The 17,273-nt window shown below is 49.4% G+C and overlaps 1 protein-coding gene across 6 annotated transcripts in view; it reads left to right on the top strand.

Annotated features, from left to right (window-relative positions):
- Positions 1-10,313, top strand: part of PIK3C2B (phosphatidylinositol-4-phosphate 3-kinase catalytic subunit type 2 beta) — a 61,676-nt gene extending 51,363 nt beyond the window's left edge. For 4 of the 6 annotated variants that reach the window (XM_046680754.1, XM_046680755.1, XM_046680759.1 and 1 more), the window contains 7 exons: positions 856-1,057; positions 1,448-1,572; positions 2,560-2,677; positions 3,917-3,998; positions 4,407-4,513; positions 7,662-7,790; positions 8,346-10,313. In XM_046680754.1, the coding sequence (XP_046536710.1) occupies positions 856-1,057; positions 1,448-1,572; positions 2,560-2,677; positions 3,917-3,998; positions 4,407-4,513; positions 7,662-7,790; positions 8,346-8,534 (952 nt within the window). In that variant the 3' untranslated portion in view covers positions 8,535-10,313. The other 2 variants (XM_046680757.1, XM_046680756.1) reach the window with 2 other exon arrangements.
- The last annotated feature ends 6,960 nt before the right edge of the window (positions 10,314-17,273 follow it).

Genomic DNA, 17,273 nt, shown 5'->3' with positions numbered 1-17,273 from the left:
AACTGACAGCAGGGCCTGTTGCCCAGCAGAGCCTAGAACTGACAGCAAGGCTGGTTGCCCAGCAGAGCCTGTTGCCCAGCTCTGCCTCTGACTTAGGTCAATCCGTTTGCTTCTCTCAGACTCAGTTTCCCGCCTGCACTCTGGTGCTGACTTTGTATATGGAGGTACTATAGTCCATCTCTTACTTGCATTCTCCTCAGGTCTCGGTCAAAAACTTTGTCTACGGGGCAATGTATAATGTGGATTTTTAATAGTTTCTAGCTCCCTGGATCAGAGCCTTCCCCCTCGTCAAAACATGGAATTCCACAGTTCCATTTTCCCATATTTCACAACATTTTTAGGCACACTGTGTATGAAAGCAGGGAGGTGTCTGTGTACTATATCTACAGTTTTGTCCATGTGGATGATGTCTCTAATTTATTGCTCACTCTTTTTGGAACTTAGCCGACTAAATTTTTTATTTTGGGTCTAATGTAGAACTTTCCTTTTGAACTAAAATCTCTAGATTGAGCAGTGCTCGGTGAGGCTCCATTGTACTGAACCCTGAAATTTAGTTTGACGACAATATTTAGACATTCACAGGGTGACCCTCTGTGGAGTCCCTCATTCTTCCCTACCTTGGTTTAACTGTCTTTGGTTCAGGTGGGCATTGACTCAAGGATTCACAGGAATAAATGCATGTAGCTCATTGTCTCCATCGTGCTTTCTGAGGGTGTTACACGGGGAACATGGTTTCATCTGAGCTGAGTGCTTGTCTCAGGTGTCAGAGGATACTCCCTGAGATGGCTCTGTCCAGGCAGTGGGGACCTGGGTCTGCGGTAACATCCTTTTCTTCCCATCCTCCTGCTCCAACAGGTTGATTGAGTCCAGCCTGGGCAGTGTGGCCACAAAGCTCAATTTTTTCATCCATAACCTGGCCCAGATGAAATTCACAGGCTCAGATGACCGACTGGCCCTTTCCTTTGCTCCCCGAACATATACTGTCAAGAGCTCCGGCCGCATCAGTGATGTTTTTCTCTGCCGCCACGAGAAGATCTTTTACCCCAACAAGGGCTACGTAAGTGTTTTCTCCAATCTGACCCTCTCTTGGTCCCCATTGCCCCCAGCTTATTGGGGTTCTGACTTTCCTCACATCGACACCATGGATACTGGAATTGACTGAGCATCCTGTGCTGGGACCAATCGCAGACCACTTCCCTCTTCCTTGCCCAAGTGGCCTGCCTGGAACCAGGGCTGAATTGGATGATTATGCCTCTGAGATGAGGGTCCTGCGCACAGACTCCCGCATGTGTGCTGTCTGTCCTGCACATTTCCTATGGAGACACTGTGCCGTCTTCCTTCTGAAAGGTGTACCCCCAACACACACACACTCTCTGTTCCCTTACCTGTCCCCTTCATTGGGTGCGGAGGGCTTGGCAGGTATTCTCTAAGACGTGGACCTTTGCAGGTTTACGTGGTAAAGGTGATGCGAGAGAATGCTCATGAGGCCACTTACATCCAGCGGACATTCGAGGAGTTCCAGGAGTTACACAATAAGCTGCGGCTGCTCTTCCCTTCTTCCTTCTTGCCCAGGTAGCTGCCCCTTTACTCTCTGAACAGGGGTACTGAGCAGGTGGACGGCGTTGGGTTAGGCAGGACTGCAGCAGTGAGAAACTACCGTTTTAGAGTTGAGATCTTCCTACTTTTCTTGGCCTGGTAACAAGTTTGATGACAGGTCCTCCTGCTGCTGGCTGAGCTCTCCCGCACCCCTGGGAGGCCTCACTCCAGCCCTGAAACAGCTTGGGCCCACCTGCCGGGGGAGCAAACTGGATTGCGGGCAGGAACTGACTGAATCGGGTGGTTTCAAAGTTTCTGACTTTTTAAAGAGTAAAAGTATTGTTCAAATAGATAAACAAAATGTGGTATATACATGCATTGGAATATTATTAAGCCCCAAAAGGAAGGAAATTCTGGCACATGCTACAACATGGATGAACCTTGAGGACCTTATACTAAGTGAAATAAGCCAGTCACAAAAAGACAAATACTGTCTGATATCCCACTTCTCCGATGTCCCTAGAGCAGTCAAATCCATAGAGACAGAAAGTAGAATGGTGGGTGCCAGGGGCTGGAGGAGGAGGAGGGGAGTCGTCGTTTGATGGGGACAGAGTTCCAGTTTTGCAAAGGGAACAGAGCTCTGGAGACAGATGATGCTGATGGTTGCACAACAGTGTAAATGTACTAAATGCCACTCAACCGTACACCTAAAAATGGTTAAGATGGTAAATTTTATGTTATGTGTATTTCACCACAGTTTTTAAAAAAATTATTTTCCAAGGCACTTCTCGGGAGCCCTAAGACTCTTCCCAATAGTTGGGTTTTGTTGTCTGGAATCCTTGGAACTGTTGAGGATGAAATGCGCGTGTGTCCTTGGCACAAGCCTGGGGGAGCTGCGGGGAATGGAGTAGGGTGAGGGTCCCTGGGAAAGGTGGCTGGTGAGAAGTGGGGGGTCATGTGCAAAGGAAATGTGACAAGAGCCCGTTGGTCTTAAGTTTCTTTGCCGGCTTCCTCTCTCCCCAGCTTCCCCAGCCGCTTTGTGATTGGGCGCTCCCGGGGAGAGGCGGTGGCTGAGCGTCGGAGGGAGGAGTTAAACGGCTACATCTGGCACTTGATCCACGCAGCCCCTGAGGTGGCGGAGGTGGGTGGGTCACCTCTGCTCCTGGCTGTTCTGGGTGGGCGCTGCTGCAGGGTGGGCGGGTCTGGGGCAGTGGAATCAGGGAGGCCCCAGGCTCTTCTGGGTCTGACTCTGAAGGAGCTGAGTGGTCTGGCACCAGCCTGGTGGGGTCGGGCATATGACTGCAGCGAAGCAGAGGTTTGCCCCGGGCGCTCGGGGAGGGCGCACTGTCGCTGAGATCCCAGAGGGCTTGCAGTGATGAAAACCTGAGGAAGGAAGGGTGCTTGAGGAAAAGGAGCTTTTTGAGCAGGTTGAGTATGTATCCACTAAGATTTCTTTGTTTTAAACAAATGGTACTGTAATTTGGTGTTATAATGGGCATAAAAACAAATCTAGCTGTTAGGAGTCCTGTCACCCTAACAGATCGTCTAACCCCATTTCCAGGTTTCCTTCCTATTTGTCCATTTGCAAATGTGACTTTTACAGTTTTGTAGTGGTCATAAATATAATTTTATATTGTTTTTTTACTTAGCATTTACAGTAAGCATAACTTTGGATATCCATACCAAATTAATACATCGGCTCGCAATACTATAATCTCTAACCATTTGCTTCGTGAAAGACATTTAGATATGTCCATTTTTTTCATATTAATACTAGGGTGGATATTTTCACACATTTTAGTTTCTGTTTTCCCCAATTACTTAGGAAATATTCTCAAGAGCAGGATTCGTGGCCTTGTCCACGGCCGGCTTAGGCATTTCTCTGTGCTTGAGGGGGTGGTGTGTGTGTCGATAGCAGGGGGAGTAGCAGAAAAGAACAGACTGATTTGACCTGATGTGACCTAGTTTTATTTTTTCTTTTTTAAAAAACCTTTTATTAGAACTTTCAAACAAACAGAAAAGTAGAGAAACAGTATAACGAGTGCCTGTATGTTCATCACCTGAAGAGTTAATATTTTGCCATATAAGCATCATCTGTTGTATGAAGTATTTTAAAATCAATCACAGACATCATGACATTCCACCCCTCATACTCACTAGGCATCTCTAAAAATAAGTACGTGTTGTTATATAACTAGAGTGTCATTATATCGTCCAGTACATTAGAGTTGGTTTGTTTGAGCCATGATCCAACTGAGAACTGCACATTACATTTGGTTGTTGCATCAGTCTCTTTTAATCTGAACAGTCACTTTCCCAATGAAAAAAATGGAGCCATTGTCTTATTGAAGAACAGCCCTGTTTTCTGATTCCATTCCAGTGTGATTTGGTGTGCACCTTCTTCCACCCGCTGCCCCGCGATGAGAAGGCTGCGGGCACCAGCCCAGCTCCCAAGTCCTCAGGTACAGGCCTCCTCTGCGACACCTCCGCCAGCCCCGCCGAACCATTCCCAAGGGCAGTTTCTCTTGCCTCCACCTCTTCCTAATGCTCTTTCCTTGACTTGTCTCTGTTCTTTTGCTTTCTGGCTGTGGAATCTGGTTTCCCACTCAGGCTGGGGAGTCCATAGCTCCTTGAGCAGGTTCCCAGGGACTGGATATTCAGTTGGTGATTACATACTCAAATTGGATAGAACCATCCCAACCCAGCTCTAAAGCATGTTCACAGACCCCACTTGGCAGATCCGCCATGGAGTGTCAGGAACCTGACATGGAGATTCTGGGGGAGGTCAGAGGAAAACACACACACACCTGCCTGGTGCCAGATGGGGACAGGGGCTTCATGACCTTTCTTGGTTTCCTTCATCCCTGCAGATGGCTCATGGGCGCGGCCCATCGGGAAGGTAGGAGGGGAGGTGAAGCTGTCAATCTCCTACAAAAACAATAAACTTTTCATCATGGTGATGCATATTCGGGGCTTGGTAAGTGCATGTGCAGTCCTTCTTTGGTTCTTTATCTTCTGGTACTTTTCTGACTGGTCAGACCTTCTCTGTCCCCCTCTGATGAGAGTAACCACTCTCATCATTGGGGGGGAGGAAAATGCACCCCCTACTCCACTTGTGTTCTTATGACTGGATTAATAAAACTGACACAAGACCATGGGGCTGACCTAGTGGCGAGCGGTTAAGTGTGCACGTTCCACTTGAGTGGCCTGGGGTTGGCCAGTTCAGATCCCGGGTGCAGACATGGCACCGCTTGGCAAGCCATGCTGTGGTAGGCGTCCCACATAGAAAGTAGAGGAAGATGAGCACGGATGTTAGCTCAGGGCCAGTCTTCCTCAGCAAAAAGAGGAGGATTGGCAGCAGTTAGCTCAGGGCTAATCTTCCTCAAAAAAAAAAAAAGCCCTGACACAAGACCAGATTAACAGGAGAGAAACCAATTCAGTATTTGTGCACAGGAGATCATAGAAAAAATGATGCTCAGAGAGTGAACAAAGCAGGCAGTTTATATATAATATTTTTATACAAAGAGACAATAAATTTGTGAGGATTTGACAGGATAAAGGAACTTTGGGGTATGTAATTAGCAGTTTAAGCAGAGTTTAGGCTTGAGATAGTAAATTAGTAAAAGTAACAAAGTTTGTTTTTACAGGCTTTTCAGCCCTGAATTTCCTTGCTGTGGTGACAAGGATGTCTCTATCTTTCCCCTTTCACATGGGAGATTTACTTTCTGCTTTCAAGGGGAACAGACAGGAGGGTTAAAACTTTGTCAAGACAAGTAACTTTAACTCAAAATAATCATTATGCCATTGTGGGCTATTTTGGTGCGGCCTGCCCTGGGCCCCAGCACCTCAGATGTTCCTGAGTGCCCGCCAGTGGGCCTGCTGCCATGCCAGGCCTATGGTATGGCCCAGTGCTGCTAGACCCAGCTTCTTGCTCCCTGTTGCCCTTGGTGAGTAGCCTAATTACTCTGGGCCTCATTAAAATGGGGAAAACGTTAGGGTTTGCCTCAAAGGGTTGTTACGGGGTAAAATGTCGTTACACAGAAAACCACGAGGCGCTTGTGCTAAAGCCATAATACCAAACCTAGATTAATAGCTAACCTAGTTGTGGTCCTCAGCCCCGCCCAGAAATATCATCTTAATCCACCCATCTGGAATTTTCTAGTCAGCGCCCATGAGGTAACCTGTCCGTAGGCCTCTCCATCCCAGAGGAGGAAGAGGCCATCTACCTGATAAAACCCTTGCTGTTCCCTCCCCCAAAAAGCAGATGTCCTGTTCTGAAAATATTCCTTTCTTTTCTTTTGCTGCTAGCTCTGTTGCCCCACCCTCCTTCCTATAAAAACCTTCTTTTTATGTAATTCCTCAGAGTATCTCTGTGTTTGCTGGATGGATGCTGCCCGATTCATGTGTCACCTAATAAAGCCAAGGAGATCTTCGAATTTCCTCTGTTGGGTTTTGTTGTTTAACATTGTGTTAAAAAGAAACAACAGGCCCCAAGTATCGTCACTTGTGTGAGCCCCACGGCTTAACGGAGTGGCACTTGAAACCAGTCAGGCTGGAGTTTCCTGATCAACCCCAGCTGAGGTGGTCTGCCTGCCAGGACCCCGGCCTTCCCCTAAAGGAAGGTGACCTGGCCTGAAATAATCCACTCTTTTCACTTCTTTGTCCTACCCTCTTTCTGCCTATAAAAACCTTCCATGTTGTACAGCCCCTCGGAGCGTCTGTCTGTCTGCTGGGTGAGATTCTGCCTGAGTCGTGATCCCGCTGAATAAAGCCGTAGATGTTTAAATTTACTCTGTTGAATTTTTGTTCTTTAACAAATGAGATAATGCCTGTGGAGCAGTTAACATAGCGCCTGGCATTATTATTGTGGTGATTGTGGTGATTCTTACAAGGGAGAGGCCAAGGGGCTCATTACTTGTTCTTGTTATGGAGATAAGGCAGCCCCATGACAGTGTCATCAAGGCAGCATCTACTTACTAAGCTTTTGGTGTGACTCTAAGAACAATGTGAGTAGAAGAGGAAGGGATCTTTTATTGAACACCTGCAGTGTGCTGGGCTTCTGTAGTTGGGGCATTGGTAGGAGCATGTGGAAGAAGGAGCGTGAGTTTTGGAATCAGAAACCTGGGTTTCACTCTTACAACAGCATTCATTCATTCATTCATTCAACAAATGTTTGTCAGGTGTCTGCTGTGCAGGCGCTGATACAGGGGTAAACAAGCCCTGCCCTTGGGGCTTCCATCCTAGGAGGAAGACAGATAAGCCAACCATGTGGCAGGTCAGGCAGTGGTAAGTGCTCTGATGCGAACTAAAGCAGAGACGGGAATCCTGGGGTGGAGCGAGGGCAGTGGCAGTTTGCAGAGTGGTCAGGGAAGCCCTCATTGAGGAGGAAGTGTTTGAGCAAAGATGGAAGGAGGTAAGAGAGGGAGGCATGAATATACACCTGAGGGAGGGTTGTTGCAGGAGGAGGGAGCAGTTCAGTCCAAAAGCCCTGAGTCGGAGCCTGCCTGGGCCACGTTGGGAAGTGCAAGGGGCCATTGCGGCTGAAGCCCGTGGAGCCAACAGAACAGAGGATGTGGAGGTTGGAGAGGGCACAGCGGACCAGAGCCTGGGTCCCACCATCGGGGCTGTGGTTTTTACCAGGAGTGAGATGGGAGCCACTTGAGGGTTTTGAGCAGAGGCATGACAAGATCTAACTTAAGATTTAGAAGGACCCCGCCGGGTGAATCACTAATTGGCTGACCTTGAGCAAGCACCTTAATGTCTCTGACTCATTTCTCTCCCTCTTAGAGGTTACTTGGATCAAATGAAAAAATAAACAAAGACATTGGGCATGGTGGAAGACGACGGTTCAGTCACGACATACCACATTACGGCATGCCTTGGGCCGTTGCATAGAAAGTACAGACTGGATGCAACAGGCAGTCTGACTGATGTTTTAGTAGGACACCTAGCATGATTATGATAGATAATTTCTATCAGAATGGAGTGAGCTGGGAAGCAGACAAATAAACGACTGTGCATTGCAGGAAGCCAAGTGTGGGAGATGAGGTCTGGATCAGAGTGATCACAGAAATGGTGACAGAGACAGAAGAATCTTCAGCTTTTTTATTGTTGTTTTATTGTAGCAGCTGCTCCAGGACGGGAATGACCCTGACCCCTATGTGAAGATTTATCTCCTTCCTGACCCTCAGAAAACCACTAAGAAGAAAACCAAAGTGGCCCGGAAAACCTGCAACCCCACCTACAATGAGATGGTGCGTGGGGCAGGGCTGGGGTCAGCACACCATGCCTGCTTTTGTACATAAAACTGTGTCACAGCGAGGCCACACCTATGCATTTCAGTACTGTTTGGGGCTGCTTGCTTGTGGCAGTGGCAGGGTTGAGTAGTTGTGACACAGACCAGGCTGTATGGCCTATAAAGCCTAAAATATTTCCTATCTGGCCCTTTACATGAAAAAGTTTGCCAACCTGCAGGTGGGGACTCCACAGCTGGGGCGTGCCCTGGGCCCTGTCCTGTGGGGAGGAGGAGCCTGCTGGTCCCTTGCTGATGTGAGCAGTGGCCCCAGTACAAAGCCCTCACCTGCTTGAGCTCTGAGCGAAGAGCGGAGTTCTTTCAAGCTTCCTTTGGGTGCTGTATGCCTTCTCAGCTCGCCAGCACTCTGTCTGGTTGGGGAGATAAAGTGGTCTTAGCCTCAGCCCGATCAAACCACCACACACTCAAGCATCTCCCTCCTCCGTGCTCCTCTGGACTCCTCACGACGTTCCCTCTCACTGCTCCCCTCTCCTCCCGATCTGATCTGTGTTTGCAGCTGGTGTATGATGGGATCCCCAAGGGAGACCTGCAGCAGCGGGAGCTCCAGCTGAGTGTGCTGAGTGAGCAGGGACTCTGGGAGAACGTTCTCCTCGGGGAGGTGCGCATCCGCCTGCGAGAGCTGGACCTGGCCCAGGAGAAGGCTGGCTGGTTTGCACTGGGATCCCGGAGTCAGGAGACCTCGTGAGCCCAACCTGGGACCCCAGGCTGCTGGGGGAGCTGGGGGAGAAGCAGCTCCCTGCCTTGTGGAGGGGTGGGCCCTCGGCGGGCCTCCCTGCAGTCCGGTGGACCGGCCTGCGTGCTAGGAGTCAGGGAGGGTCCCTGCGCTCTGCCGTCCCCTCCCCTGCAGACGGAACTGGGGCTGGTTGTGATGAGCAGCCCTTGGGGGCTGTGAGGTTGCAGCGAAGTTTTAAGTTTACCTTGTGTCAAGGGAGCAATGCCTGCTTTGGGGGTGTGGGGTGGGCTGGGTGAAGTAGCATTTGGAGGGGGGTGGATATCTTTATTTTTATTTTTAAAAATGCAATAGTAACGTTGTCCTAACTGGACAGGAAGCCTTGTGAGAAGGGACGTACATCTATGCCTCAGCAGGCAGAAGAGGAAGACTTTGGAATTTTGTATGATTAAGGTTCTTATTGGACTTTTCACTAGATTTTTGTTTTTCTTCTGTCTATAGGAATTATTTGAGGAGGGGCCCAGTGGGTCCTCGCTTAGAGCCCTCCCTCTCTCAGGGCAGGTCGGGGAGGGACGGTGGGTTGTGTGTGCTGGACGAGGCCTTCACTGCCAGGCCTTTCTGATTTTGCCTCCAAAGGAGAGCGATGTGATACCTAGTGTGTGAGGAAGGGCCTTCTATGGGGGCTTCTGCAGAGGACGAGGATTCAGGGACGCGAGCTCTCAGGGGAGTCTCCTCTCGTCTCCCCTACTTAGCTAGGACTCGCCCTGAATACTATCTTCTACCCTCTGTTCTCTCGGCCCTTCTGGGGACCATCTGGTCCCTGTGAATATGCTGGGGGTGCTTCCCCCATAGGTCTCTGCCTTCTTTTCTCTGGTGGGGATAAAATGCTGCCTCAGCCCTTAGATTTCCTTCGCCCGAAGGCACCTTGGTCCTGGGAGGGCCTCTAGGCTGCAGGTGCTATGTGGCCCCGTCACCCACCACGCCACTCCTCTCTTTTGTGCTGCTTCTTTCCCAAACTCCACTTCTGTCACATTTTTTATAAGAATTTCCCTCATTCTATGGGGCCATAAACCTATTTAGTCTGGAGCCAAAGGGATGCCCTAACTGAAGGGAAGGTTGCATGGGCTGGGGGATCTGCCCAAACCGTTTTTCCCATGATTCTCTTTGGTGGCGAGGAGCCTGGATCAGAGGTGCAGATCCTCTGGCGCTGAGCGGGAGGGAGAGCCTGGGTCTCTTGCTCTTACCGTCTTCATTCCCTCCCAGATGGATCTGAAAGCACTCTCGTGCTTTACTCCAAAGGCTTGCCTTTGACAAAAGAGGGAGACCTTGAATGTGACGTTAACTTTTTAAACCAGAATTGGCCGATGTCCCCCATGGTTGGGGAACGGAGTTCAACAGGGATGCCCTGTGAATCGTCCCTCACTAGCTTCCTCCTCAGCTCCAGGGATCAGAAATTCCCCCTTTTGCTGATTCATTCCATAACTGGAGAAGGAAGCTCCGTTCACTGAAGCCACAGGGCAGCAAGGAAGTTTAAACTTTTCTTTTAAGTTAAAAATGTCTAGGATACAGCTGGCAGCTGGGGGGAGGGGCTGGAGGGTGGGGAGAGGGGTGGAATTTCTCCAGGTGAATGGACCATACCTGCGTTACTGGCTTGTTGCCTGTAGCTCATTTTATTTTGACCCTCTGTGCCCTGATTAAAGAGGTATGTGTACTGTACCCACTTCCCAGACGTTCTTGTATCTCCCACTTTCTCTAGAATTGTATTTTCTAATAAATGACATTTGAGAAAAACAACTATTGTTCTCAAGATTGGTTGGTGTTTAAATGTTTAGATTAAAATGTCTCATGTACAAGATGAAGACGGTAATGGTAGTGGTTTTGCCACGGGCCTTTCACATGCGATGGTGCACTGCACTGGAGCTTAGGTTTGTCAGCTGCATCTAGCCTCACGACGACGTGATCAGGTGAGTAGCGTGACCCCCACTTTACTGGACGGAAGTGCAGAGAGAGGAAGGGACTTGCCTAAGGACACAGCCAGCCAGCCTTCCATCTGGAATTTGAGCCCAGGTTGTTTGACTCCAAACCTTGTGCTCCTCCCCCTGGGCAAGGTTGAATAAGTCTCTGAAGTTGGTATAATATTTGTTAGTTTTCAGAGTGTTTTAATATAAACGATGTCAGTTTTCATTATAACTACTCTGGAAAGTAGATATGGTTCATTCATTCATCCTGCCAACAAATGTTTACTGTGCTTGCCAGTGCCCCCTGGTAGCATGCCTCCGTTCACGGAGAACACGGCCCTTGGAGGTGTGCCTGGGCCCTGCACCATCCTGGCTGAGGATTACTGAAATAAATTAAGACAATCCTCTCACTTCAGAAGCTCACTGCCTAGTGATATTTAACTACCCCACTTCATGAGGGGAAATGGAACCTCTGAGATGCTCACGACCACTAAGTCGCTAGAGCAGAGCCATTGCCCTGAAACCGAAGCCCCCAAATGGAAGATGGAGGTGATATGACCCTGTTCAAACATTTTACCCAGAAGTTTTCCAAACTCCAATGGTGAGTTATATTTCATGCTGGGAAATTTTATGGAGCCTCCAAGGGACTTTGAGTTGTAGACTGTAGGAAGTGTTACCCATCTGCTCTGTTCCTAAGTGGTTTTGAGGTGTCACTGCAGTTCTGGACAAGTCCCAAAGGACCTCTGAAAAGTCAGAACTTGAATCTGGCAAGAGTCTTTCTTAAGGAAATTTCTTGGCCAAATAGGGTAGAAATCTCAACCACCCTGAGGGAGTGGGAATGAGAGAGCTGGGGAGTGGGGGACGAGGGGCTGCCCAGGGAGAAGAGAAACAAGAGCCCAGGAGGCCGGGTTTTCAGAGTTCAAAAAGAAGTGGCAAAAATGAAGTAACCCGACTTGCTGGGATTTGGGAGCAAAGGTGAGGTTGGACTGGAAAGGTCAAAAGTGAGGCAGCCTCTTAAGTTGGGAGGTCATTCTGGTGGCGGGACTTGTGTGAGATGTCTGGTTGACAGACAACACTGGTGGTCTTCTCTGAGTCAGGCGAGGCACCAGGCACTGTGGCTACTAAGATGACAAAGGTGTAGATGGTGTCCTCAAGGAACTCACAGTGTAGCTAGGGAGGCGGACATGGGAACCAGTAATGGCTGTGCAGTGTCTCAGGGACATGGTGGAAAAGGGGCGGGCAGGGCCGGCTTCCCGAGGGGATGTTGGAACTGAGTTTTAAGGTCCACCAGAACTCTGAGCTTTGTTCTTAGTGTGATGGGGACGTGAAGCTTCTGAGAAAGGGCCTGCAGGGCCCCAGTGTGTGTTTGCAAAGACCCCACTGGCTGCTGTCTGAAGCAGGAAGGAGGCAGGAGAGAAGGCCACGGCCGTAGTCTACAAGGGAAGTGATAGTGCTTGGGGATGATGAAAGCGGTCAAAGTTGGATGCATTTTGAATTCTGGATTTGCTGATGGATTGGCTGTGTTGTTGAAGGAAAGAGGAGTTGAGGCTGACTCCTAAGTTTGAGCCCTTGACAAATGGGTGAAGACGACTGTGGGGTGCTGCGGGGATGGGAAGATGGGCTTGGTGAGGCTGAATTAAGAGTCCTCTTCTGATCGTAAGTTTGAGATGTCTGGTCCACATCCAAGTGGAGAAGTAGGAGAATGGAATCTGAAGCCCAAGGGAGAGGTCAGTGTGGAGTTCAGACCCAGAAGTCATCAGCATTTAGGAGGCGTTTGATGCCGTGGAACTGGATGAGAAAACCCAGATTTGAGAGACTAGTAAAAAAGACATGGGTGGACTGAGCTCTGATGCAGGCCAACATTTAGAAGAGGAAGAGCCACTGAGATTGTAGGTAAAGCAAGAGAATGGCGCCATGGGAGACTACAGAAAAGACACTGTCAATGTCCCAGAGCTGCTCTAACAAAGTACTGCAGACTGCGCGGCCTAGACAACAGAGATGGATTTGCTCACAGTCCTGGAGGCTGGAAGTCCAAGATCAAGCTGTTGGCAGAGTTGGTTGCTGCTGGGAGTTGAGGAGGATGTGTTGCCTGCCTCTCTCCTAGCTTCCGGTGGTTTGCTGGCGATCTGTGGCATTCCTTGCCTGGGAGATGCGTCACCTCATTCTCTGCCTTCATGTTCACCTGTGTTCTCTCTGTGTACGTGCGCGTATGTCTCTGTCCAAATTCCTCTTTGTATAAGGACATAGTCATACTGGATTAGGGCCCACCCTAATGACCTCATCTTAACCTGCAAAGACTATTTCCAAATAAGGTCACTTTCACAGCTGCTGGGGGGTTAGGACTTTAACATCTTTTAGGGGAGCACAATTCAATCCACAGCAGTTCGAGAACACATTTGGCAAAATGTCCTTGGTGACCTTGATAAGAGCTGTTTGAATGAGTGGTGGGGATGAAAGTGACATTGGATTAAGTTAAAGAGAGAATAGGTGATGAGAACGTGGAGACTGCGGGCATAGACGGCTCTTGAGAGATTCTGTCGTAGTGGTGCAGAAACTTGGAGGGGCACGTATCTAGGGAGCGTTTTTAAGTTAGGGGATACTGACCTATGTTGATGTGAGTGCTCTGGGAGCTTGAGAGAGAACAGTGTGTGTTACAGGGAGGAGAAGACAAGGGAGGCCAGAATCCCTCGAGTAGACTTGAAGGAATTAGGACCCAGGACGCTTTTTCGCTTGTAATGGGATTGAAGGCAGAGTGTGCGGGTCCAGATGCAGGTAGTTTGGTGGGTTTGGTGGTGGAAAGATGGCATTGTTGAGGTTTAACTGTATCTATTTTCTCAATAAAGTATGAGTTGTGATCATAAGTGAAGAATGTGTGTTTATGGGAATGCTGGAAGTTTGAGTAAAGACACGTGACGCTGTGTCAGGGTGTAGAGGCAGAGCTGCCGTGGGACTAGCAGGAGTGCCTGGCGTGGATGGAATTTGTGATCACAAGTAGGGAGTGAGTGAGGCAGCACGGCTGAGTGTTTTCCTCCACCAATGATTAGCTGCGAGGGTGCAGGCTCAGAATAGGTGGGTAGTTGGGCTTAACTAGGGCTGGAGTTTTGCCAGAGAAGAATGCTAGTGTAGGAGGGGGCAAGTGAATGCGGGGTCTTTGCAAAGGGATTAATTTTAATACTGGATCCTGGGATTCCTGTTAGATTAAGAGGGTGAGGAATTACCAAAAGAAGTGGAAATAGCAATGGTCTGAGGTCTTGGGGGGTGAAGTCATTGACTAGGGCACCAGGGCAGGGCACTGGAAGGAGAGGAGGTGGTAGCCAGAGAGTAGATACTTGGGAATAAGATTGTGGAGGTGGTACTGACTCTGAAAAATGAAGTAAAGCTATCAACCCCTTACCTCAGGCCCGGCAAAATCTTTTAAAATAAACGTAATTTACTGAGGTTTAAGTTCTCTTCTGCCAAAGTGCCAGTCAGCTTGCCAGTCCACGCACTTGTCTCCACCAGCACGCACACGGCCTCGGCAACGCATGGTTATCTCTGTGTCCAGGGCCGCCTCCGTCTGCCCCCAGGTGATAGCGGGCTGCAGGAGGTGGTTCACACTGTTTTCCTGTCGAGACTGACAAGGCAGTCACATATTCTTACAGCTTTCCCATACTTCATGACTGCATTTTTTCCCTTTTAGAAGGTAAGGACGATAAGAATTATGTATCCAATGACTACATAGGGAAGGGGAGGCCCATTCAAGAAAGTTGTAAGAAATTTTTTTTTTTTGGCAGGGAAGGATTTGCCCTGAGCTAACATCTGTTGCCAATCTTCCTTTTTTTTTTTTTTTTTGGCTTTTTCCTCCCCAAAGCCCCAGTACATGGTTGTATATACTAGTTGTAAGAAATTTTTTTCAGGGGCATGTGGTGTTAGTGACAAAGTTGCGAGTGGAATGCAAGAGACTTGGCCATACAGAAGATGCTATTGTTTTAAAGTATTATTATTATTATTTTAGGAAGATTAGCTCTGAGCTAACTACTGCCAGTCCTCCTCTTTTTGCTGAGGAAGCCTGGCTCTGAGCTAACATCCATGCCCATCTTCCTCTACTTTCTATGTGGGACGCCTGCCACAGCATGGTGTGCCAAGTAGTGCCATGTCCGCACCTGGGATTCGAAGCGGTGAACCCCAGGCCGCTGAGAAGCGGAATGTGCAAACTTAACTGCTGTGCCACCAGGCTGGCCCCGTAAAGTATTATTACTCTTCTATTCATTCAACATGTACTGATCACCTATTATGCTCCAGTCAGCGTGCTAGGTGGGTGGTTCCTAAACTTTTTGGTCTCAGGACCCCTTTACACTCTTAAAAATTATTGAGGACCCCAAAGAATTTTTGTTTATGTGGATTACATCTATCCATAGTTACTGTTGAAGAACTCAAAGCAGAAATTCAAAAATATTTATTCATTTAAAAATAATAAACCCATTACATGTTAAGATAAATGACATTTTTCATGAAAAATTATTTTTTAAAACAACAGTTTAGCAAGATGAGTGGCATTGTTTTGCATTTTTTCCAAATGTCTTTACTATCTGGCTTAATAGAAGACAGCTGAATCTCGTGTCTGCTTCTGCATTCACTCTGTTGCCAGACAGAGCACATACCATGCGTCCTCTAGCAGATCATGTCCACCGTACCCTCATGAGAGGAAATTAGTTAAAAAGGAAAATAACAGCTTCGGAGTAGTATAAAAATATTTTTGACCTTGAGGACCTTCTGGAAGGGTCTTAAAATGGGATCCCCACTGGTGCCTAGCCCACACTTTGGGAAGTACCGTAGTGGGGTACAGCCCACGAGGAGCTGAGACCAGCAGGAGAGAAGACTTACAGGAATACAGTGTCGAGTGTCAAGTGCTCTAATACAGTGTAATGATACAATCTTGACTCGGGGGGTTGGCAACGACTTCAAGGAGTTGACTTTTGAGTTGGCCCTTGAGGCATGAGTAGGTATGTAACAGGAGGTGAGGGTTTCTCAGCTGAGGAACAGCGTTGAGTAAAGGCAGGAAACCAGTCCGATGTCCCTGGAATATGACATGTGTGAACAGAAGTTACTGAAGAGAGGGCTGGCAAAGCGCAGGGGGAGGACAGGCTGTATAGGGCCTTTATCCTGCAGGCCATGGGAGACAATTATTAGCTGATAAATAACAAATACGAGCTGATGTTTGCGCCCCTACGCTATCTAGGCTAGGCACTGTTTAGGAATTTAGTTCTCTCACCAACCCACTGAAAGACGAGATAGTAGCCTCACCTTACAGCCAAAGAAACTGAGGCTTTGAGTAGTTAATTTGCATTCTTGGATCTCTTTTCTATTATCAAACTGACTCCTATTATTTACACATTTTTCTCAAGTTCTTAGGATTGAAAATGAGCTATTTCCAAGGGATAAACCATACAAATTGAGGCCCTCTTAGTTCCTTAGAAGGAAGTTGGCTGTTCCTTGACCAGTCCCACGGAGCGGAGGAGCGCTGGCCGCCTTCTGCTCCCGAAGGATCTTTCTGCTGTCCCCGAGCGCTCCCTCGGTCGCAGACACCTGACTTCAGGAATGTCATTAAACAGCTTTAGCAGAAATAGGGATGAACTAAGACCAAACTCACGAGAGAATCAAATACGTCAGCTAAAATTATCAGACAGGGGCCAGCCTGTGGCGCCCTCAGCTTCGGGGGCCTAGGATTTCACTGGTTCGGATCCTGGGCGCCACGTGGCACCGCTCACCAGGCCATGCTGAGGCGGTCTCCCACATGCCACAACTAGAAGGACTCGCAACTAAAAATAGGCAGCTGTGTACTGGGGGGCTTTGGGGAGAAAAAGGGGAAAAAATCTTAAAAAACAATTATCAGACAAAATTTTTTCAAAGGATAATGGTCTGTGCTTCCTTCTTTAGGTGTTGTACCCTGTGGTTCTGGGGGCTCAGATGTAAATATGATTTGAGGGTATTGCCTGCTGGGAGGCATTAAAGAAAGGAAACAGTTTCTGGAGACTACGTTTCTTTCCTCTTCTGTAACTTCAGTTTGTCGCCCTGAAAGCGGACAGTCTGACGGGGACACCACCTGAGAAACACGAGCTCACATTTTCGTGGGGGATGCATGTGGGCCGGACGCAGAAAGGCTGAAAGCTAGATCCCGGGCACAGCTAAACAGCGATTTGGAAACCCTAAAACCGAGGGGGCAAGAACGCACAAGAATGGCTCATTTTCCACTCCTACCGTGCACTCCAGATTTTCCGTACCTCAACGCCAGACGCTGTCCAACTCTTATTATACTAAAACCTCAGGTCGATGCTTTTCTTAGCGCTCGGCAGCACTGGAACCCCGAGGCACGCAAGAGTGCGGCAGGCGCATCCGGTCGAGCGCGCGGGACCACTCAAGGGCCCGGGGCGCCAGGCGGGCTTCCGGGCACGCCCCGCCTCGCCCGCCGCTCCGGCGCCGGGGGAGAGGCGTCTCCTAGGAGACCGCGGGGCACGAGTGCGCAGGCGCGCAGCCGGCGGCTGATGCAACCGCGCGCGCAGCCGCCCGCGCAGGAAGGAGGCGGCCGCGCGGAGGAGCGGCAGGCCCTCCCGCCCCGTCAGTGACGCTCGGCGCCGGCTGGTGGCGTCGCCGGCCTAGCCCTGCGGCCATCTTGGGCTTCGCCTCTCCCCGCGCCCGCCCGCCCGCCGCCCTCCGGGCGCTGACTAGGACGCCTTCCCGCAGCATGGACGCCGCCGCGCCCCGCGCCCGCCGTGCCGGCTCGGGGCCCGCCCGCCGCCGTCCTCTGCGGCTCCGCTGC

Source organism: Equus quagga, chromosome 13 (assembly GCF_021613505.1).
Source record: "Equus quagga isolate Etosha38 chromosome 13, UCLA_HA_Equagga_1.0, whole genome shotgun sequence".
NCBI lineage: Eukaryota > Metazoa > Chordata > Mammalia > Perissodactyla > Equidae > Equus > Equus quagga.
The sequence above is the reverse complement of the archived record's forward strand: the minus strand, read 5'-3'. Positions and strand labels throughout refer to the sequence as shown.